The sequence below is a fragment of the Diadema setosum genome, chromosome 19 (assembly GCF_964275005.1).
Source record: "Diadema setosum chromosome 19, eeDiaSeto1, whole genome shotgun sequence".
In the NCBI taxonomy this organism is placed as follows: Eukaryota; Metazoa; Echinodermata; class Echinoidea; order Diadematoida; family Diadematidae; genus Diadema; species Diadema setosum.
In genome coordinates this window covers 30,683,026-30,707,012 of record NC_092703.1, presented here as the reverse complement: position 1 = coordinate 30,707,012, position 23,987 = coordinate 30,683,026, and the positions used below count along the sequence as shown (strand labels likewise).

The window sequence follows — 23,987 nt, the reverse complement described above, 5'->3', positions numbered from 1 at the left end:
TGACAATAATAATTCACAACATTATAGCGCATTATCACATGAAATGTCTGTAAGCGCTACGGGAAAAATTAGAAAAGAAAGAAGAAGAAAGGAAGGAAAAATTTATCCCATTTTCTCCGTAAAAAAAGACGTATTATGAATAATAATTGTTGGTAATTTGTAGTAACATGCATATCAATGCCCCCATTTTATGATAACTACCAACATGAGTCATTTATTTTCTCGAACCTTCACGTGTTGAACAGGAGGCTGAGCTAACCGTTGCCTCCAGTCGAAGTGGCTGATTGTTGCCATGACTCGCTCGAAAGTCTATTCAACAACATAGACGGGGATACACGCGCGCGAAGAAAAAAATCCCCAAACGACTCGACCAAAATCTATTTCAGACAACTGCATGCTTGATGCATGCATGCATGCGATCATCACACGGCCAAGATGGCGATGAATATACCTCGTGCCCCGGGCTTTGCCCAAATGCTGAAAGAAGGAGCTAAGGTGAGTCGTTTTGTTTGAATGAGAATCATGGCGTTAACATCGTGGTCCACATTTTTTGTCTAAGGGAATCTTTAAATGATGTTTTAAGGAGATATGATATACGCTCTGAAAGTCGACGGCTTTGTGCCGTTGCCAGGCCGGGAGTATCGCTCGCATTATGCACATGCATGCTACATGTCACTGCAGCACACTGTCACTGGGCTGTGGGTGACCGTATACTTATTGCGATAGTCGATAGTGTAATGTTACGTGTATCGAAAGAGAGTGGCTTGCTAGCTAGCCGAGTGTATAGTTGGGTGTCCACACATCGACACCCTAATGTTTTTCTTTCAGTAGATACTTAGCTTAAAATGTCTCACAATTTGCCTGAAATTTTACTCACATGTAAATTAAAGAAAAAACTCTGAATTCAAAAGCGCGCTATTGAAAATGCTCCAAGATAACTTCTTCGAACTCATGGTAGGGTGTCTGGAGCATTTTTGTAACTTTTGAAATTCTGTGAGAAACGAATCGTGAATTATTTCATATGAAAGAGAATTACATCATTAAGTAGGGTGTCGGTAGCGCGATGCACTTTGTCATCCCCTTCGAAATTCACGCAAAAGTCGCCAGTTCACGAGTCATCTTTGACCTAGATTTTCTAGGTCTTTCTATATGCATCTACAGAACATAAAACTACTTCAAAACATTTTTTACAATAAGAGAAATCTATCATATTATCTTCGAAACTAAATAATATCACGAAAGTCACATTTTGAATGCAAAAGCGCTAGCATTTTCAAATAAACTTACGACTACCAGATACGTTCAGTGCGTGTTGGGCAATGGGCAAACGTAGGGCGCGCGTTCGGTCAAAAAGTGGACCCACAATTTTGGCTTAAAATCACCTTTCAGGCATTTTCGCGGGTTTATCCCGGGAACAAATCTCCATAATGCAGCTGTCATTTGTATGACGCACCTCTTGACCCCCGGGATAGGTGCGTCAAAGTACCAATGTGCGTCATACCTTTTAGGTACCATGACGTACCCTCCGTCACAAAAAGTGACCCACCTCTATGAGACATTGACGCATTAACCAGTCAAAATGGTGACGCACCTTTTCGTGAAAATGACTGACCCTTGACGCACATGTTATTCGCAGTACGTGCCAGACTGGAATGCTGCAGAGCTCTGTGTGCGCTCACGCAATTCGCTGCCTGCGAACTGTGTACACCGAACGGAACTTCGCCCGCGTGAATCCCTGTCGCCTACGGACCCTGGATGTTTACTTCGATCGCCGTGGTACTGTATCCCCATGTAGTGTGGGCGGCTGGGGAGCGTTAGTATAGTAGCTTAGCTGCACACTGTAGCCAGCTGCCACTACACTTCAGTACCCTGTTTCGATTCGAATCGGGGTAGAAGCGTTCCGTTGTGCAATGTCTGCTTCTTTTTCTCTTCTTCTTCATCCGCTTGTCCCTTGCCTCCCAAGTATGAAATGATTTTTAGAGTGTTGTGTGTGTTTTTTGTAACGTTATTGCATCATTTTTCTGCAAGGAAGAGGTGAGTTTCTGTTCGTGTATTGATGTGCACTGCAGTATGTGCAGGTGAAAAGCGTTCGAACTGTCTTTCCCGAGTATCGTGGGAGCTCGATGTATTTCTCGGCCTATCAAAGGAGATCTCATACAACAGAATACTTATAACAAACTATTTTCCGGTCAAAATGAATTGATTTCCTTTGTTTTGTATCGTTTATTGACTTGATCCTAAGGATCTTGTCGCAATACCGAGTTTCCAATGTGTATTTATTTTCACCTTATTTTCGCGTAGCTTTCGGTGCTGTAAACCGTTGCTAGGGCCTAAGCCTACTACTAAACTTACCGTTCTCCACTGTCGTTTCTCACACATCGTTTGGTACCATTTCTTCCATTTTATATCACTTTATCCGTTCCCTTTATACTTTGAAGTATTTGACGTAATTCTTTCAAGTGTCTCGCACTGCTATTTTCGTAACGGCGATTTCTCCGCTTTGCTGCAATACTTTTTCGAATCGAAGCGACGAAGTTTGATACCAGCCGCTGTAGTGTGCCGTGTGTTGTCTTTTCTAAATATTTGTGTTGTTGGGAGGTGTTGATACTTTGTATTTGTTATTTATTTTTCTTAATGTTGATAGGAAAAGGCTAAAATGGTCTGAGTGATGTCTGATGGTGATGATGATAACTATGCTGGTGTAAAAAGACGGCTTACTGTGAATGCTGAGCGTACGTGCCGTTCGTTCCATTTTACTTTCCCTCTTATTCTTTCCCCCTTACTCTTCTTTTCCTTTCCAAGAATGATAAAAAAAAAGAAATTACATACACCTCACAACAAAATAGAACCACGTGCTACCAACCTTCGTAAAGTTAAATCTAAATGTTCAATATCAGCAAAGAATAAGGGGAAAGCACGAATGACAATAAATTAGAGCGAAGAGATTGTTTTACATGCAGTCTCTTCGGCTCGAAGAAACTTGACACCCCACCCCTCTCCCCTTGTGGAAATTTCCACAAAAGCATGTGCCACACCCAGGTGCGTGCCAGACGGAAGAATGCGCGCACTGGAATAAACAGCGTGTAAATATCATGGAAATATCGATCGAAGAACCAGCTCATTAGTTAAATTAAAGGAATCATTGCAAAGATATCGTGATTCTATAGCCTTTCTTTTGGCGCATAGTAGGAAACATCAAACAGTCGAATACAATGTACTTGATCGAATATCTTATGTTCCCTGAACAATAAAAAAAAGATCAATTAATCAGTCAATTAAAAATGCAACTGAACTAGAAATACTTAAAAGGTCTCGTATGCCCAGAGAAATTCACTACGAGTAGGTTCAATGAGATGCAGTCATCACCTGGTTAGACAACAAAATCATGACAATTAATTTCAGTTCACGCTCATGATAACTGCTTATTACTTATCAAAGTTTTGGCTATCAACATTCGTTCGTAGGTGTTTTTTGTTTGTTTTGTATGTTTTTCCTCGTGAAAGACGTAATGATTTCTTCGTATCGAACGTAGACTGCATATTTACCGTTTATCCAAACAGTAGGCGCCTAGGCGTACTTTCTGAATATATTCAGAAATTTCTATCAACATTTTAAATATATTACAAGACTCCCAAATACCAGTTGAAAAAAATTAAGAAATCGAATTTTTTAGATATGAACAACAACAACAACAACAACAAAAATGCGTAGGAAAAAACCACTTCAACCTCGAATGACTTCGAATTTCTCTAAACCGTTCCCTAGTTCATGGACATCCCATAGAAACGCGTGTTTTGATATACACGTTGCTATGGCAAACTATCTAGTTTCGCGAAACTACGGCCTGGCCACAGTAATTTTTTCCGTAACCTCCCGCCTCCCCTTCCCCGATTCGAAAACAGCTTGATTGAAGCCCCTGCCTATTTAAACACGAACCTTATTAAACCCAAGTTAGGTACATGGTTTATATGGCTAGTGTTTAAATAGAATTTACTATTTTAAGTTAATGCAGGTTTTAATAGACTCTCAGTAATGTTTATAGTTCCATAATCGTTTGTATGTGTTTTGGGGCCTGGCCTCTGCCATGCCTCGCCTTCTGTATACGTATGTACGCGTGTACTGTATGTACATACATGTACCACATGGTCGACATCACGCACGTGGTTTTGCTGCAGGTTCCACGGTCGACGGTCGATGCTACACTACAGTGAATGCGATTGAAGGATAGCGAGCTTCGCGATGCCGCGGGCTGTATGTGATGATTTTAATCACAAATCGTGTTTGGTAGTGTGGTTTTGGAGCAAATTTGTACTCAAACTTTCTGAAAAGACCTTTAGTCTGACATCAGATAGAAAAAGAAGACATACGAGAATGAAGTGAGTATCAGTATGTTATAATAAAACTGATTGAAAATTGTGTCATTTTCGCGTTTCCAGGAGCCGGTGAATTCGGCCGACTCGCGATCGCGAGTTTGTTTTATTCTGTTACGGAGGGATACCATGCCCCATGCAAGAAGCCTCGCAAAATTACATGACGGTCCCATTAACGAACCTTTTGACACACTGGTTAAATGACCGACTATGACGCACATAATGGGTCAGTATTGTGACGGACATTTTGCTCCCGTGACGGCACCACGCGTCATCAAATTGGTGGTACTTGACGCGACCATGACGCACATTTCCCGGGGGTCAAGAGGTGCGTCATACAAATGACAGCTGCATAAATTTGGTATCATATGAAAGCTTGTGGTGGTCTCATTCTTCTCGTCCTACGCCGAGTTTAGATATCAAGACGTATTGCTACCTAAATTCAGATTTAAGCCTAAACATCGCTATAATTCGGCTGTTCCGTCCGACTGTGAAACTGGCCATACCTGTGTAGGAGGATTCAATGGTGCTGAATCCAAAAATAGCATTGGTTTTTCGCTTATTCCCCAGGATAAACCCGCGAAATAGCGATTAAGATACCCTTGTCAGCATAGTAACAGCATCAGCGAACTAAGCGAGGCGGGGCCTACAAGTCTAGACACGTAGTTACACGCCATGACTCGTGGTTACGGCGCTACACGCGCGCTTTGAATGTGATAAACGCAGTGAATAGCACCGCCCACTGGAGTGCGCTTGACAGTGAATTTCATTACGCTCGCGACCCACTTTTTAGCCAAGGTTTTGACAGCGTGAGGATGAAAAATACCCTGTTTTTATTTGCTCATAACTTCACCATTATTCATGATTATGGTGAGAAATTTTGCACATGTATTATGTTAACTATGGACATTATGGATATGTATGTTTTAGTGTGAAATGACTTGTATTTCTCCATTTGCAAAAATCTACCAGACACCCTACATTAAGACATATTTCAAATTTCATGGCGAAATGATGTTTCTATCTTGAGAAATTTAACTTTGAAATCACAGCAATATCACCCCCTTTTTTTACGAGCACGCATGAAAATGTGACCCAAATCATGTTTGCAAACAACGCCGAAAAGCTGCATTCGCGTGTGGATCTCCAGCGATCAGATAATGAGCGTACAGCGGTTAGAAAATACGCGTTAACAAGCGCAGAAGCCACTCCCCCTATGTGTTGTCATACCCTGTGTGCGCTGCATGCGTACGTACGTGCTCGGTATTCAGTTTACATTCGATTCACATGTACCGTATTGAGCGCCCTACAACACGGTACGTACGAACCCCGCGTACATGCAGGCGCAGCTAGCTAGCAGCAGCTAGCAGCCCCGCCGGTAAAATTCGGGGAGCCGATCGAGCGAGCGGAGAGCATCGCGATTGTAGGCCAGGGCAGCCGGCATGGCGAGCATGGTTCGAAGAAATATGCAGTCGATTGTCGAGAGCAGGTGCACGCAGCTCGCGTGAAATGTACAAGCTACAACCTCTACAGCCACAGGCTTGGAATTGATGCCACATTACCACTATTCGTACATGCAAAAATGGCCAAATATGAGTCTTCCGAAATCTTTTGCACGCCCTTTTTGTCGATCGGGTGTTCGTAATACACCGCTGCCGCTACCACCACAGTAATGTTAGTTAAGGCCTACTTCGTTCGCACTTGGCTAAGCGGACATGATTGTATTCACAACCGACTTCTCGGCTTTAATAGTGCCAGTGACTCGAGCATCGCGGGTGCACTTTCGAAATATAAATGAACAACGATAAGATCATAACCAATCCACAAGTAAACTAATAATAATAGACAGAAATTCAATAGAGTATGGTTGTTTTGCAAGACGTACGTGATTTGTAAGTGTGACTGTATCCGATATGTACAGTACAGAGTGCATGCTAATGTGATGCGTGTTGTAGGAGCTATCGCAAGCGACAGCCCAGTTTCCTGCCTGGTGATATGCACATCATACACAACACATACACATACACACGTAGTGACACACACACAGAGGTAGCTCTGATCTTTGCTGGCAGCATCTGGCACGCGCCGCATGCACACTTGATCCATCCCCACACACCGCAGAGGCCATGTGGTGGTAGACGGCGATGCGTAATCAAATTTACATATGCATTATAGCCCCTTCGCGCGGAAGTTACTATGGATTCTTGCATACAAAGCCCCGCCTAAAACGATCGCTGTGACCAAAAAATTATTGCAAGGGGTATCTTCAAGGCGATATCCCCACACCTAGGCGTGGAGCTAGCGAAAAACTAGCGGCACCAACGGATTCAGCATGTCCTCAACTACTATCATGTCTCACGGCGATACAAATACCGAAGCAGACGCTGAGATATGGGGATAGATGTGCTTCTATCGATTTTTACATCAATTTATCGTCGGATTCATGTACCGCCGTTCTAATGGAGAAAAACTTCCTCTTATGATACCAAATTTGTCAGGATTCGTTAATGGCATGGTCTGGGGATTTGGCAATAAAGGCGAAATTTGGCTCAAAAATGCTGGGTCAAAACAGCGTAGGCGCGCGGCTCCATTGCATTCTATGGGACATGCGTGTTATAAGATAGGGGCGCGTTTTGGTCGAGGGTTAGCAGTGTGCGATCAGACACCCTACTTATGGGTTCTTTTGACGCGCTCAGTTGTGTTAACCAACACCCCTACCCTCTATTGGCACGTAATGCTTTTCCTATGTGACATTTAATTTGGTATCATTGTTTTGGTGTTGATCTTGTTTATTAACGTTTTTTCAGTAATATTTTAACATCAAATCCCCAGTGAAGAATGCAAAACCACTGCGCGTAGTCTCATGCATGAAAGTTCGCTCTTTACACACAAGGCTGTGAATAGAGGGGTGATGGTTTCAATGTACAGTAGAGCCTATCTACTGTCAATGTTTTGGACACCTATTAGAATCTACTGTAACGTTACGAGCTGAAATTTTTTTATGTTGAATACCAAAGGTCCCTCAAATATAAAGGCAGTACAGCCTGTATGCATCACTGTTCTCAATATAAAATTATGCCACCACTAAGTACCTTGGGCAGATGAAGCAGTACATTCAACGACAAATTGAATCCAGTTAGGATTTTGCCCAACGCAAGTTGTAAACAAAAACCCAGCTATAGTGCTTCAAACTGTAGTTCTAAAATGTGAGTTAAGGATATAAACAACCAATGTAAAAATCTAAATCGGTAGAATCAATGTTAAGTATTGTGAATATACAAAATGTGAACAAAAAGTTATAATAAAGATGATGTCAGACTACACGGTTTACCGTTATGGTTTAGTCGGGAAAATAGTGACATCTCCTTGTATTTTAGGCTTTATTATGAAATTTTCATGTGGGAGGATGTTTTGTGATACAACTGACCTACACATATGCATCAAATGTGATATCTCTAACATTTTAAAATCTCTGCTCCCAATGGTAAACTGTACCTTTAACTTGTGATTCACCTCTTCATTTCTCATGTAGAACTACCAAGGTCTGGAAGAAGCGATCTACCGCAATATCAGTGCTTGCAAGGAGCTGGCGGAGACGACGCGGTCTGCATATGGCCCCAATGGCATGAACAAGATGGTTATCAATCACATTGAGAAGCTCTTTGTCACAAACGATGCTGCCACAATCCTCAAGGAATTGGAGGTGAGGAGAAAATAGTTTAGATATATTTTCCAAGTAAGGCGTGTGCATATTTCTTAAAATCAACCAGGATACTATATCATGGCCAAAAAAAAAAAAAAAAAAGCATTTCTTTGAGATCAGGGCCCCATTTCATAAAAACTTGTTATCAGTGACAAGTTGTCATAGTTGTTATAAGCTACTGAAATCCTTGCATCTGATTGGCTAAGAGCAAACTTGTCATAGAAATGTGGCAGTTGTCACTGATAACAAGTTGTATGAAACAGGACCCAGATGTTAATCCCTTTTATTTTGTAAGAAGTAGCTGCTCAACAAGCAAAATGTCTAGAACCTTTTAGGGTGATGATTCAGGTAGTAATGTTTATATCCAAAGTTGTAGCAGTGATGACAAAGTGATGACAAAGTTCTTAGAATAGAAGGGAAGTAAGTTTTGATACTGCAGATCAAGTTGCAGATCAAGGAAAAGAAGGAAAGGTGATTATAATCATGAGCTTGTAATCAAAGTAACGATGTTTGTATTGATGAATATAATAATATTATTTTATTGATGATGTCTATAACCAAACTTGCATGCAAGCTCATTAACTCAGCATCTCAGTGCCTTTCTCCAGTGGTAAATTGTCTGAACGTTTTTCTTGTAAAAGCTACAGACATTGATGATATAGAGGCACATTGTTTTTGGTTTGTTTGTTTGTTTTTTTAATTCTGTGATATGCTTTTGATGTGTAACATTTTACAGGCACACTTCTTACTCATCCTAATCTGCTTCCTCTTCATTTTACCTCCTTGCTTTTCTGATACAGGTCCAACATCCGGCAGCCAAGATGCTTGTGCTTGCTTCTCAACAGATGGAGCAGGAAGTTGGCGATGGCACAAACTTTGTCATGGTCTTTGCAGGGGCTCTCCTGGAGTATGCCGAGGACATCCTTAGAATGGTTTGTGAATTACTTAGACAGAACAAAACTAAGTAAAACACAAGAACATGATTATCCGGTTTCATATTTACAGAATCATTTGAACAGGGATGTTAGTGTTCAGAGTTTAATCTGAAATTAAACTTCTTCTTTTTTTTGTGACAATTTTAAGGCATTGAAATGTTCAGTTTAATTAATGCACTTCAGATTTATTGTTGTGAGTTTCTGATGTTTTTCAAACTTTTTTCTGCAAGTACTCTAACACCCATTTGAAGTAAGAAATAATGAATATCCTTAATTTCAAATGGAGACTCTAACAACGGTGAATGTGATAAGTTCTCCAAATTCATGTTACATAATTGACTCATTCTCTACTCATCCATTGCTTATTGTACTAGAAAAGAATATGGGAATAATTAATGACTCCGAGTTCATCCTCTTGTAAATGTATGAAATGAATGGTGCAATGCCCACAATTCAGCAATACATATTCACAAACTACTGAAAGCATGAAGCTGACTTCATGGGAATGTCATTAAATTTCCATCTTTAAAGAACTTGACAAATTGTAAAGCCCATATGTTTTTCTCCCTTTTCTTTTCAGGGTCTCTCACCAACAGAGGTGATTGAAGGCTATGAGGTCGCTCTCAAAAAGACTCTAGAAATCCTACCAGGTGAGAACAAGTCTGCTTTTATACAGTGACCCATTCATGTCTTTAGTGTTCAGTCTTTATTTGCAGTTGCAAAGCACCTTCTTTACTGTTGCCTTCCCTCAGATGGTGCTGGGGGGGGGGGGGGTAGCAATCTACATCTTGGTGTTTCTGTCCATGTGATCACTGAAAATTTAGCTTTTGTAACTGCAACAACTAGAAAACAGCTAGATGTATCAAAATGGAACTTGCCTACACACAGTGTGTGAATTAATATGCTTGTATATGAAAGCATACGCAGATTACACAGGCAGATTTGGAGTCATTATGTCCAATGTTGCAGGGTCTAGATTAGAGTCCAGAAATTCATTCTCCTAGCAATGTTAAAAAAATAATAAAAAAGTAATGTAGTGAAAATCAGACTTACATTGTAAATATGAAAAGCTATGGATAGGTAGATAACATATGATTATGGTTTCAATTGCTTGTATACCTGGTAACCAGTTACAGTATAGTGGGAATTATCATTTGCTAGAGTTTATGGATATAACAATATTTTTAATGTGTCTGTGATGAATGATATGATTGAAATTGAAAAAAAAAAGATAGATTGCCAAATGTAAATGATAAAGATAATGTGTACAGACAGGGAAAGAATAAAGAAAAGTACTGTCTGTCTGCGACATATGTATGGGTTGAAAAGCTCCTTCAGTTGTATTTTATTCAATCCACAATTCATGAAGTCGTCTGCATGAAACTTCACACAAGAGCACACATAGTCTGTACACTCTTGGTGTAGGCACATATGCAATGCATATTTCAAAATATTGCTTTGGAAAAATATATGTATCACATTTTCTAAGTTCTACCTGAATGCGGAACTACTCCATATAATTGATACAGGTGCTATAGAAGAATTGAATGTGATATGTTTATCATAATCATTTTATTAGCGCTTTCAATTTTCATCCTGTTTTCTATGCTTCTGTACAGACCTCGTGTGTGGGTCCATGAAGGACATGAAGAACCTAGAAGAAGTCACCCAGGCAATCCGCACAGCTGTCATGAGCAAGCAGTACGGCAACGAAGACTTCCTTGCTAAGCTTATTTCCCAGGCCTGTTGTAAGTGGGCAACATGAACACACACATAGTTGTTTTCCTTCTCTTCCTAGGGCCTATACTGTGGAGTAAATTCAAGAATCGTTTCAATCTTCAGTCTGTTCCTTGTGTCCATCTGTGTTTGATCATTTCTTATTAATTACCTTGGCAGCTTCAGAATAAGAAAGGGTATCTGTATGGAGCCTGAAACCTGATATATGTACATGTAGGTATGTCCATCACAGATGAACTGATTGAATTTGGGCTTATAGTGTTAAAATGTCAAGGCTCTAGCTAACCTTTTATCAAACTCATTCTTAACAAAGCTATAACCCATGATGGGGCAGCAGACTCTTCAATTTAGAAGCGATTATGTGATTATCAGTGGTTATAGTCAAATCCTAAAGTTTGTTAAAGTTCCTCTTATTTGCGAAGTGTTTGATGTAATTTTGGTGCAAATAATGACAGCAATCTATACAGGTGTGATTTAAAAAAAAAAGAAAATCACACCTTTAGGCTATATAAATAAGCCCCACACTGAGCTAAACTAAGTGCATTATCTGCATTTCTCTTCCTTCAGCATCAGTACTGTCAAAGACGGCAACCTTCAATGTCGACAATGTCCGTGTCACAAAAATTTTGGTGAGTTCACGAGTCAAATACTATACTGCTATTCTACTTTGTAAACAGTTTATTTTTCTCCCATTGTTATTAACTTTAAGGGTGTTTGGTGATTGTATCTGTGCTAATGAACAGATTTTCTCCTACCAGTTTGATGTGAGAGTTGTAAAAATGGGAGAAACATTGTTCACCTATTTAACATATGTGATACAAAACACCCTTTGCTCCATGCTGTGTAGATATTATTGGTGCATGTCATTTATGTACGTAAACTCCATTTGGCCTACTTCTCTCACACTCTTGTATAAAAGTTTGAATTCCTCTGCAAATACAACAATTTTGTTAGTCACAGTGCTATTCTGCCAGTGGTCCAGACAGTGCATTGGCTATGTCGTGTTTGAATAGCGTGAGCCTGTTGGTCAATTTCTCTACTTCTGCCACTGCAGGGCTCGGGAATCCTCGGGTCATCAGTCCTTCAGGGGATGGTCTTCAAGAAGAATGTCGAGGGATCCATCAACCGGGTCGAGAAGGCCAAGATTGCTGTCTACTCCTGCCCTGTAGACTCCTCACACACAGAAACCAAGGTGGGGAGATCTTGAAAGCCTTTACAGACATACTACTTGCAGTGGTCATGCTGGTCATATAGTGGTCAATTTTGGAGGATATAATCCTAGTAGCTTGGCACAGAACCAACAGCTTGCTTTACATGATTTTGTGTGTTTCAAATTGGCCGTTACTAGTCTTACTGAAATGATAGCAATGTCATGTGCTAAAACACCAAAATGTTTTGTTGTTACTGCTTTGATGTATTCTGTCATTCAAACAGACCTGCTTTCATGTATAAATATCTGAGCATTGCTCTCCAAATAATCCCACCTCTGCTATCAGCAACACAGAAACAAGGATGTGGTATTTGTCAGCTGAATTTCCAAATTATTGTATGACCATTTAAGATATGTGTCTCGGGGTAAATGTGTGAATTACCCCTGTAGTCACTTCGATGAAAAAACAAAACAAAAATTTGTGTAACAATTATGATGCTACTTTCCTGGAATCGACTATAATAGTATGAAAATGTAGGCACAAGTTCTTTATAACCTGTTATGTTAATATCATGTTCATCATTTGATCTTCGTGTACTCTTTTTCCAGGGGACAGTGTTAATAAAGTCTGCTGCTGAGCTGATGAATTACAGTAAAGGAGAGGAAAATGCTCTGGAAAATGTGAGTATGACAAATTCTGATGTATTTGAGTGTCACCTTCATCAGTTGGCTTCATTTTGCTCAGGGTGGAGAAGTTCATAGCCATAAGTTCACATGTTTATACCTTCCAACATCCGAAGAAAGATGTTGATTTGAAGCGACACAATTTGTTTCACTTCCGTTCTTTCATCCCATTACAATTTATCAAGCAGTAAATTACAAAATGCAAGTTGAGCTTCAAGTTGAGGTATTCAGATTGCAACTTTGATATTATAAGTGAGCTAGTAGAAACCAATGTCTACAAAAGAATGCATTACTACTTGGCTGTCTTCATTTGAATGAGAGAAAAAAAATGAGAGATGCAGTGTTGTTTTACTCAAATCTCCGTGGTATGAGGAAGAAGTGGTTTCGAAGGTTCAGTGACCCTTGATTTCCATTGTCACATGATTAAACTAGAAATGTCGCTACGGCGACTGATGTATGCCTCCGCCATAATACATGGTTCTCCTAATAGGTCTATAGTACAATGTCTTGACAATGTGTGATGACAGTTTCACACAATTGGCAAAATATCAAAATGACAGGTTTGCCACAAATGTGCTGAATGTTCACTTTCCTAGAACTAGGTTCAATTGGATGAATGATTAAAACGTCAGAGTGCAGGTATTTGGGGGAACTGATGATTTTCACTTGACTTTGGACCCTTTTACAAGTTTATGCATTGAGTAATTTTCAAGGTATTGAGAAAAAGTATAATTTCAGTATGAAATGGTAAAATAGTATTATCGAAACCTGGCCTTTGACCTTTGACCCCACAGTTCCAAAGAGAATCACTGTTAGGTAGAACATGCATAAATATGTAAGTTTCATGACAATACCTTGAGTTATTTTTGAGATATGGAGGAAAAAGTGCAATTTAGCACTTTCACTTGACCTTTGACCTTTTGACCTTTGACCTTTTGGCAAGAAACTTCCCACAGAATATATATTGGGTTATACATGCATACATCAAGTTTTAAAAAAATCCTTCAGGCATTGCATAAATATAAGGAAAGTAGTTATATTTTGAGGAGTTGACCTTGACCTTTGACCCCTGACCTTTGACCCATGACCCCAAACTTCCCTAGATAATCACTGCCCATCGGTACAAGCATATATACTAAGTTCCATGAAGATACCTTGAACCATTTGCAAGATATGGAGAAAAACATGAAATTTCAATTTTTTTTTCACAAAATAACCTGTGACCTTTGACCTTTGACCCTGTGACCCTAAAATCCACACAAAGTATCATCCCCCAAGGATATACCCTCATACCAAGTTTGATGCAAAACCACCACACGGTTCTTGAGATATCGACAAAAAACAAAACGGGACGGACGGACGTACAGACGTACGTACGGACGGACGGACGTACGGACGGACGGACGGACGGACGACCCGAAAACATAATGCCTCCGGCCACTTCGTTGGCGGAGGCATAAAAATGGTGATATAGATCATAGTGGAACGATTTAATGAGAGGCATCATGTGACCAGTCTTTTATTTTGCCTAAAGGCCCAGCTTTACTCTTCTCAAGACACTAGTGACGACTAATACTAAAGACCTGTCATCTGCGCTCAGCTGCAGATCCTGTGCATTACAAATGCATTGCAATTGTTTGTGGGTGCAGTTCATTGTACTTGGAGCTGTACTGGCCTTTAGGAATCTTGTGAAAATGTCTGCGATGGAATTTAAATCATGTCACTTTTTGTTAAACAGATAATTAATTTTACATGGCCGGGCATCAGTAAAATTATCCACCTTCTATAACTTATGAATATTCCAACACATAGGGTTGTGACTATCCTGAAGTTGATATTAGGCTAATTTTTTTTTCTTCAAAAACACAGTTTAACATGTATTTATTTGTATACCAGCCTACCTGTAGTTTCACTGTACTTTGAATACCTCCCCCCCCCCCCCCCCCCATCATCTCTTCCTACAGCAAATCAAAGCCATTGCAGATACCGGGGTGAATGTTGTGGTGTCAGGAGGGAAAGTAGGTGACATGGCTCTCCATTTCCTCAACAAGCACAACCTGATGGTGGTCCGACTCAACTCCAAGTGGGATGTGCGACGCCTGGCCAGGACAGTGGGAGCAACCGTACTCCCCCGCATGGTAAGCCATTTCCCCTTCGTGTTGTATTCTCAGGGAGAGCATTTCGCGGCTTTAATAGAAAGGGTACTATAAAAGTGGCTATTTTCGTGTGAGTAATATTTCACGTCAGACATGTGAGATGAATTTTGTGTGTGTGTAATTCTGCAGAATCAAGACATTACACAGTCAGTGGTACAGGTAGCAAGCATAAATATTTGCTTACATCTTTTACTTTCATGCTAGTTTCTGGTTGAGCAAAATGCATGAAAATTTCCCCTGCTGCAAAAATTTCCACTTTTATTGTACGGGATTCCTGCTGTGTGGCCAGTGGAAAGAAACTTAGAAAATTTGTGCGAGGTGCTGTACCATTCTGTTAGGCTTGTGCTTGTGATATCGTCAATGTGACTGTAATCATTTTTGCTGGTAGATTCTCAATCAAGTGCATACGCTGTAAGAGGAATGTCCCTATTGTATGGGTAGCTGATGTCGTGAATGTCTAACGGAGAAGTGAACACATGATGATGATGATGATGATGATGATGATGATGATGATGATGATGATGATGATGATCCACAGCATTTGTATAGCGCCATATACATGTATCTGTTCTAGAAACATTCAAAGGCACATATTGGATAGTTTACACAGTAGTGTTAACACAGCAGTGTCTGATGGGAGATTGCCATTCTGAATCATATTTCGATTTCATAAATTATGGTATATGTAAAACCAACTTTGATATGAATGCATAAAACATGATTTGGTGTGCTTCGTTTACTGCGTAATTGAATAAGATATTTTCAAGTTACTAAGGAAAAAAAAAAACTAGTATGCCAGTGATGTCTGTACACTTGGATGGTTGATGTAACTATGAAAGCAACAAATAATGGAATACTCTCTACCATGCAGTCCACAGGAAGAGCTGTAACTGAATGTTGTAAATGCATTAGTCATTTACCAGAGTTGTGCATTTTCAAGCATATCTTTTCGCTATGGTGAATTTGTGTCACCGAAATACAATGTATGATAAACTTGCACATCGTAGCCTTATGTGTTGGTACTGACATTGTTAGTTCAAAAGATTTTGAGTATGAAAGTCCATTTTGCCCTTGTTGCACTACACTTACATTGTTGTTACATTCTCCATGTGTTGATACAAAAGTCGTAGGTGGCTTGCAAGTTGTAATCAGAGCTGAGACTAAACTTTTGCTCGCTCTTGTCTTTCCCTCTCCCAAATCTTTGCAGACCCCACCGACATCACAAGAGATGGGTAACTGTGACAATGTCTTCATGGATGAAGTCGGCGACACGCCTGTCATCATTTTCAAGCAAGGTCAGTGTCCATAACATGCTGTTGGTTACTAGTATATTTGTGCATTCTTGGATGGTATCGCAGGTAAAATTCCCCTATTTGAGAGTGTGAATTTGATAACTGATAACTGTAAATTTGAAATGTTGGCCATTTGACAATGGATGTTGAGTGAATAGACAATTTCACTCGCGTAATATCAACGCCTATGTAACAAAGGTTGCTCCTTTGCAGCGAAGTTCATTGCTGTATATTTGATACACAAGAAATCAACATATATGCATAATTTGCATATGTTTTTGCATATGCATGCAAATTTGATTTTACTTTGTAAATGTACTTAGTAGTAACTGCCAAATAAAATGACTAGTTGCAACTTCTTCGTAACAAAAATGCAAAGAAATTTGAATACACCAGTAAGCCAGTCCATGTCTGGCTTTAAATTTTGTAATTTCTCACCCCGAGGTCAGTGTCTTCACCATGGATACAACATGCAGCACATGCCCATTTGAAGGATGTATTCATGCTGTAGCTTTGTTAGAAATGTGTATGTCGAAATTGAAAATTGCCCACCTTACCAAAAAAAAAAAAAAAAAAAATCCCCAAAGTTTTATTGTCCAGCATTGCATTGTCCTCCCAACCCAGAGTCTGAAGAGAATGCCATCTCAACTGTGGTCATCCGTGGGTCAACAGACAACATCATGGACGACATTGAGAGGGCCGTTGATGATGGTGTTAATACATTCAAAGCCCTGACAAAGGTGACTCCTCAATACTATAAAACCAGAAATTTTTTGCGTGCATGAAACTTTCACGAATTTTGTGAGGAGCCAAGATATGCAAAAGTGTTTCTCTACGCAATGCAATGAACGCCAGTGACAATTTGCGAAAGTCTCATGCTGTGAATATTGTTAATTTTATATTATTCCATTATGACAGCTACTCTAATATTTCCTGAATCTAGTCTGATGGGCTCCATTCACTTCTAAATATGATTGTACATCAATATCACAAAGATTTGCATTTTCTGGATTAATTTGCTGAAGAAGCCTATTAAACATGCTTTGATGCTCATTTAAAAAAAGTATTTCAAGTAGCTAATTTGAAATAAATTTAAGAGCTGAATATTTGTCCAAGATAAAAAGAGTTGGGGGGAAAAAAAAAGAATAGTAATTTCTTTATGTTTTAAACATGTGCCTCATATTTGTCCCCTATTCCAAAGGACAAGCGATTTGTGCCAGGAGCTGGGGCAACTGAAATAGAGCTTGCCCACCGGCTGTCCTCGTACAGCGAGACCATCCCTGGCCTGGCCCAGTATGCTGTTAAACAGTATGCCCAGGCCTTCGAGGCGTTACCCCGTGCGCTGGCCGACAACGCTGGTGTCAAGGCAACAGAAGTGTTGTCCAAGCTGTACGCTGCCCACCAAGATGGACAGAAGGGAGTCGGCTTTGACATTGATGTGAGTATAGTGCAATCCCATTTTAATGAGCACGGTTATAACAAAATTTCGGTTGCAACAAAATTAAAATTCAGGTCAAAACATTATCGGTTCTATGTATATTTATTGTTTATTTGTTCAGTTGTAACAAAATTTCGAAATAGTGAAAGAAAAGTGCCGGTCTGGAGGGCTTCTTTATAACTGGAGTCTGCTGTACAGGAATAATTGTGGTCAAATAATTATCTGGATTTTCACCGCTTCTTTTCTTTACATTCAACTGGCAATGAAATGGAATGACTTTCACATTGCACAGCGAAATACTAGATTCTGTTCACTAGTAGAGAGCTTCATTCAATAGTCATTCAATTCAGTTCAATTCAATGCGATATATTTGGATTTTCACAGCTTCTTTTCGTCATATTCAACTGACGATGAAATGGAATGACTTCCACAGTGCACAACGAAAGTCTAGATTCTGTTCACTGCAAGACAGCTTCATTCAATAGTCATTCAGTTCAGTTCAATTCAATGCAAATGTATAGCATTCAAAGAGTTCAGTTTAGCTTAGTCCAATTCAGTGTAATCGAGTTCAGTTCAATTCAGTGCAATTATCTGGCTCCTATTAGTTTGCGAGTCACATGTGTGGAGCAAGCCCTCTTTGGATGTTTATGAGTACAACATGGGCTGATTTCATTTAAACAGTATGTCCAAAAATTCTTAATATGGCCTGAACTCGTCCCAAAATGTCCATTCAAAGCATTAAAATAGATGAGTCTGTCACAACCTTATTCTTGAGTAGCACCATGCTAAGCATTACAGTTTTAAAAACAGTACTAGTATGAGTACAAATGAATGCTGCTGATTTGATGTGTATAAGTACAGCACTGACTGATTTCATTCGAGCAGTATTTCCAGAAATTCTCAACATGACAGGGACTTGTCCCAAAATGTCCATTCAAAGCATTAAAATCAAAAAAAGAATGAGTCTGTCACAACTTAATTCTCTAAGTAACACCATAAGCATTTACAGAGTTTTAAAAGCATGGTAACAGTATTACTAAGAGTAGGATTTAATGCTGCTGATTTTATGCTTTTCAATATGATTGTAATCTTTGTTACAGGCTGAAGGGGCCGAGGTGAAGGATGTGGTGGAGGCGGGTATCTGGGATGCCTTCCTTACCAAGTACTGGGCCATCAAGTTGGCCACCAATGCAGCCATCACTGTCCTCAGGGTGGACCAGGTAAAGGGCTGACTTGATCGTAACATTTTCTGTTGCTTAGATGTACTGCGGTCTGTCTGTCTGTCTGTGTGTCAGGCTATGATCTGTTGATCTGTCCTTTTTATATCTCTGCCTGCAAGTCAGGGGGGCATTTCATGAAACGTTCTGTCCAACAAATTTGTCAGACAAATTTGCTCTCACCCAATCAGATGCGAGGATTTCAATAGCTTATAGCACTTTGTCAGAAAGAAGAAAAAAAAAAATCTGACAGAATGCTTCATGAAATGCCCCCTGACCATCTGCAGCATATTGTATACTTTATGCCTTGACAAGAGTTTCAGAATTAAATGCCCCTGATTGTTCAGATCACATAAAAGACATCTGAATGCATAAATTTGTGGTATATTTCTCACATTCATATTCATACAGATACATGTATGTCACCTTGTTTTTCTTTCTGAGGTTTAGAAGGAAGTAAATAACATTCTATCATCAAAATATTTTCAAGTTGGCATTGACAAGCAGTCAAAATAATTTTTGTAATGGATGGGTTCAACCAATATTTGCATACACAACTAAGAGAGTTAGAATCGGATTGGAGCATTTTTGAAAGTATTTGTTTTACTTTCTTGTCACATTTTATTTCCAGATCATCATGGCCAAGCCTGCCGGAGGTCCAAAGGTCAGACAGCCAGGAGGAGCAGATAATGACGATGACTAACAACAAGGAACGCAGAACAATTTCCCATATGTCTCTTTTGAAGGAAAGTCTTAGCCCGCCCCACCTCAGTATTCTTTCTGTCACAAATTTCTCCTTGGTTTGTGCTGATGAAAAGGGATGGGGGAGGATTACTGTAAAAGCTGTTATTTTAACACACAGATACTTTTGCGAATGAGGAGGTCCCAGACATTTTCACGAGATGTTATTTTCGTGATTTGACACCGAGGCTATCGCATGTGCACTCGTGTCTGTCGGTAAATTTAATGCCATCAAGATCAGGTGGCAATATTTTCGTGTGTTGTTACATTTGCGGCCCAACAGTGATTCGCGAAATTCACGAAGATTCAATGGTACTGTAGTGAGAATAACAGCTTTTATAGTAGTGTATACATGCTACGTATGTATCTATTTCTGTTTTCGTATGGCACGCATGCGTGTGTACAGCAGACAATATTTTTGTTGGACCACTGATGTCAATGGCATAGCAATAAGGTCCACATTTGATGGGGAATTCAAGATTTTGAGGGTAAAATTTTGGCATATTTCCTCTGTTCTTGTTTTGCATCAACTTCCAAAATTTAGAAATAATTCTGACGTGGCGATGTGTGACCCCTTCCCGACGTGAAGAGCATAAATTTCTAATCGATTCACGTGTACTAAATAATTATCTGTGTCATGCATTGTCTAATACTGCCCATGTAATGGGTCGTGACAGATCACTAAGTTTGAAACATTACCAGTTGTGATCTCGCGAGTAGTCAATGCATACTCGGAAGATGTGCAAAGTGTTTTATCAGACATGCCATTCCCGACGCTATTTTGATGCGTTAGTGTCTCAAAGCACAATACCCATACCTAGCACATCCACAATTATTTTGTTGAATGGGTACGCCTGCTAGGTCTGCCATATGACAAATCATTTTGTGGTAAAAAGTTGTGACAAACAACCTCGCACTTAAGAGCACCATATATCTCTATTTTATGCACGGTGTCTGCCTCCCCTTCTTCAAGAACATTGACGGATTTTGGCAATCTATCTGATGCAAAAGTATTGGTAGTTTCCTTGATTTTCCAGTCTGCTTCTTATGCACTGTCAATTTGTGATAGGCTAAGATGCGTCGTGGTACATATTATCTGTGTCTTCTGACTGATCACTCCTGGAATAAAATGTGAGATATGAGTTTTGCCGATATCTCTCACCGCAACATGAGACATGCATGTGATATATCCTAGATGATAAGGCTAGATTTAAAATGTGGCATTATAAATGTTTCTCAGTGGCGTAGAGAGATGGGCACTGGAGCAGCTAATCTATGGAGTTGGTTTCACTCATGAGGAGCAGCAATGCAAAATGACTATATCAAAAGCTAGTGAAATACTGTGTTCTAGTACGCAAAGTCAGCAGAATGCAGTTTGGCTGGCCTTTTTTACACTCCATTAGGTTGCTGATTCAATACTGAAGCAAACTTTTGATGTTAGTTTTCTGTTGCCTCTGCCTTTCATTTCAAAGATCAAAATTAAGTGTATCTTAAAGACATTGAGGTTAATTTTTTCTCCTGACTGTGTTGTTCTTTGTCGTGGTTTCCTTTTAACACCTATGATATATTTATTTTTTTCTTTTCAGCACTCACATGAAATTTGTTGTACATAATCAAATTTGCTTTTTCTACCAGACAAGAATTCTTTTATGCATGATTTTGTACATCTGTTCTTTTTGAAGTTTCTTTACCAGTTATTTTAATAGCAACGTTTTCTCACTCAAAAACAGTAGTAGTGGGGGAAGATAAGAGCTGTGAACTTCAGTTTTTGTGGAATCTCCCCAAACATTGTAATGAGAGATTTGTGTCTCTCAGACCCGTGAGTCTGACATTATGATAATGCTGAATTACATTCGCTCTGCGTGTCAGTTGGAACATTGTCATGACATCATTTCTGGAGGTTGAGGGTATCATGCATATTAGTCATACTTCGAATGGATGTCACGGTTTTGGTTGAGATTGGGATTCACCTTTTAACTTTTTTGTGAAATATTTAGACAACACTTGTGAAATATTAAAGAACATACAATTCTAAGAGGAATTCAAAGTTTATTTGATGAAAATCGGTTTTGAAATGGCTGAGGTATCCAAAAAAGAAGTAAAACAAAGCAATCCTTTTAAAAGGTGGGTCCCACCTTTTATTAGGCTCGATTTGATTTGGATATCTCTGCAATTTCAAAAGCAATTTTCATCAAATAAACTTTGTATTCCTCTTTAAGAATTTTTTTGCTCTTTCATATTTCATAAGACATTTCTCATTATGTTACAAAACAAAAACAAAAAATGTTGGAAACCTGAAGCCCCATCTGGACCAAAACTATATTATCCCTTCAAATTCAATAATTCATCCCCATGCAGTAATCCACAACATCTGTGGGTCATAAAAGTCATATCGTAGCAGCAGGAGCCATCACTCTCAATCACATGTAATTTCCTGCAGATATTCCAGAAGTTATCATCGTGCCATAGGAAGCAAACTTTGTGTCAATATATAACTCAGACTCTCTGTATCTGAAGTTCTGAAAGAGAGCATTCTGGACTTCCCTTTAAAAATCTTTGAATATTTAGAACACCTGTCTGGTGTGTCCAGATAGTCTTGAAAGGCCCACTCTATCAATATTTTGTATTGTAACCATGTGTTGACTACAGTCGTATGTCTACCTCACGAAGCCACCCAAGTAGAGGACACTTTTGGCCCATGTATGCCCCTCCCTACACGTGTTGAAAAAGTTGCATGCATTACCACAAAGAGAGGTGACCAAATAATTCTTTGTTAGATCGGGATGGTGAAGGGGGTGTGAATGTCTGAGAAGTCTTTCTGATCTGCAATGGCCATAAAGCAGACTTTACAGAATTTTTAGCACAAAATGCCATGTTCAAAGCTTTGTGATCACATGCAGATTTTGTGATGCAAAGTTTTCTACCCTTGTCAGCCTATCAATATCAGAGCAACCCCATAAAGTATTTCATTATGTACCAAGTGTAAGAAATGCATGATAAACATGTAGTCCCACATGTGCATTGTAAATGATGGTTCATTTCAGTCACACCAGGGGAAAAGGCTGTATCTAACTTTACATGAAAAGTAGTTTTAGATGCTAAGAGTCATCTTAAATGTCGAGGGTCATATTGTCCAACTAGAGTAGATACTTACAGTATTCTTTTAAAGTCCACATGCTTCACCGCAGGTTTACCAATTCTTCTGGAATTATCACTTGAAATGGAAAAGAACTGAATGGATCCAAGTATTATGTTAACATATCACCGTGATGAACCGAGGTTGTTAAAATTGAATCTATGTACAGTTGTGCGCAAGCTCAAGTTCTTTAAAAGAGGCGAGGAAGAAGTTGTCATTGTCTTTTAGAGAAGGTAGAAACTGGATGAAAGTTTCAGGAGGCATGGGGTACAGAGGACTGAAGTGATGATGTCACAGTCTTTTGTGGTTGGAACCAGGGGCCCGTTGCATAAAAGTTACAATTATGGTAACTTTGCCATCCAATGGTAACTACCATGGCAACAATACTCAACAGCCAATCAAAATCAAGAATTCCATGGAAGTTACCATTGGATGGCAAAGTTACCATAATAGTAACTTTTATGCAACGGGCCCCTGCTGATGTGAACATGGTTAGCAACAATAGTGTTCGCACATATTCTGGTCAGGTGAGCTTGTTTAGAACCAGTTTCCATGGCGATGAATGGCTATGACATCACACTTTGGTACTCTGTGGCATATTGTATGTATGTACAATAAGTGATATTGTGATGCAATTTGAATTTTTGTATTAATAGAGTGAAGTGTTTGAATTGTGTATTGTGTCTGCTTTCTGTACCTGTATCACAAAGAAAAAAGTGAGAGAAAAACAAGAAGAAAAGTACCAAGAGTGTCAGTAAATTCACATTAGCTTGTGATCAAAAGATGACTTCTGATGTCTGCTGCCGAGCCATTTTGTATTATGTTAGAGAATTCGTGTATTTCTGCAAGTGGCTGTGTGTGTGTGTGTGTGTGTGTGTGTTTCAATTCAAGGAATATAAATTTCATCTGTGTTGTCCATTTGGAAATTCCTTTCACTTCAAGTCTTACAAATAATACAGAAACGTCAAACATAAACATAAGCACAAATCACAGGACATTCATCTTAAGGTGTCAATTTCAAATCATGTTTGTTTTCAGTAAAATGTTGAAAATTAAAACTACGAGGGCACTTTTTTTACCCTATATTTGGAACAATGCTTATAAATCTATCCACTTTCGATTAAATAAAGTTTTTGTTTCATGATAACTTTTGTTTACGCTCAAATCTTAAAATGCAATATCACCCTTCTGGTTCTCGGCTGATGATATGCAAATTTGATGAGGTGATGCATAATGCCATTACGTCACAAGTCTGTTGTTGACATGCACACAAATTGACTAGATTTCAACCTTTTCTTTGAATGACATTTTAGAAGGAAAATTGTGTGGGTGTGTCAACTTGTAATTACCTAGCCACGACTTACAAATAGGAAAAGGGGTTGTATGTGGTTGTTACGCATATGACCAATAACATGATTTTGTGCATGA

The 23,987-nt window shown here is 39.3% G+C and overlaps 1 protein-coding gene across 1 annotated transcript; it reads left to right on the top strand.

Moving 5' to 3' along the window:
* The first annotated feature begins 432 nt into the window (after positions 1-432).
* On the top strand, positions 433-23,346 carry LOC140242804 (T-complex protein 1 subunit theta-like). Its single transcript, XM_072322560.1, has 14 exons — positions 433-495; positions 7,903-8,073; positions 8,874-9,005; positions 9,589-9,658; positions 10,628-10,756; positions 11,313-11,374; positions 11,800-11,937; positions 12,505-12,576; positions 14,544-14,717; positions 15,943-16,030; positions 16,652-16,767; positions 17,229-17,465; positions 18,566-18,685; positions 19,314-23,346. Exons 1-14 carry the CDS (start codon positions 436-438, stop codon positions 19,383-19,385), a joined length of 1,641 nt encoding a protein of 546 aa, XP_072178661.1. The 5' UTR covers positions 433-435; the 3' UTR covers positions 19,386-23,346.
* The last annotated feature ends 641 nt before the right edge of the window (positions 23,347-23,987 follow it).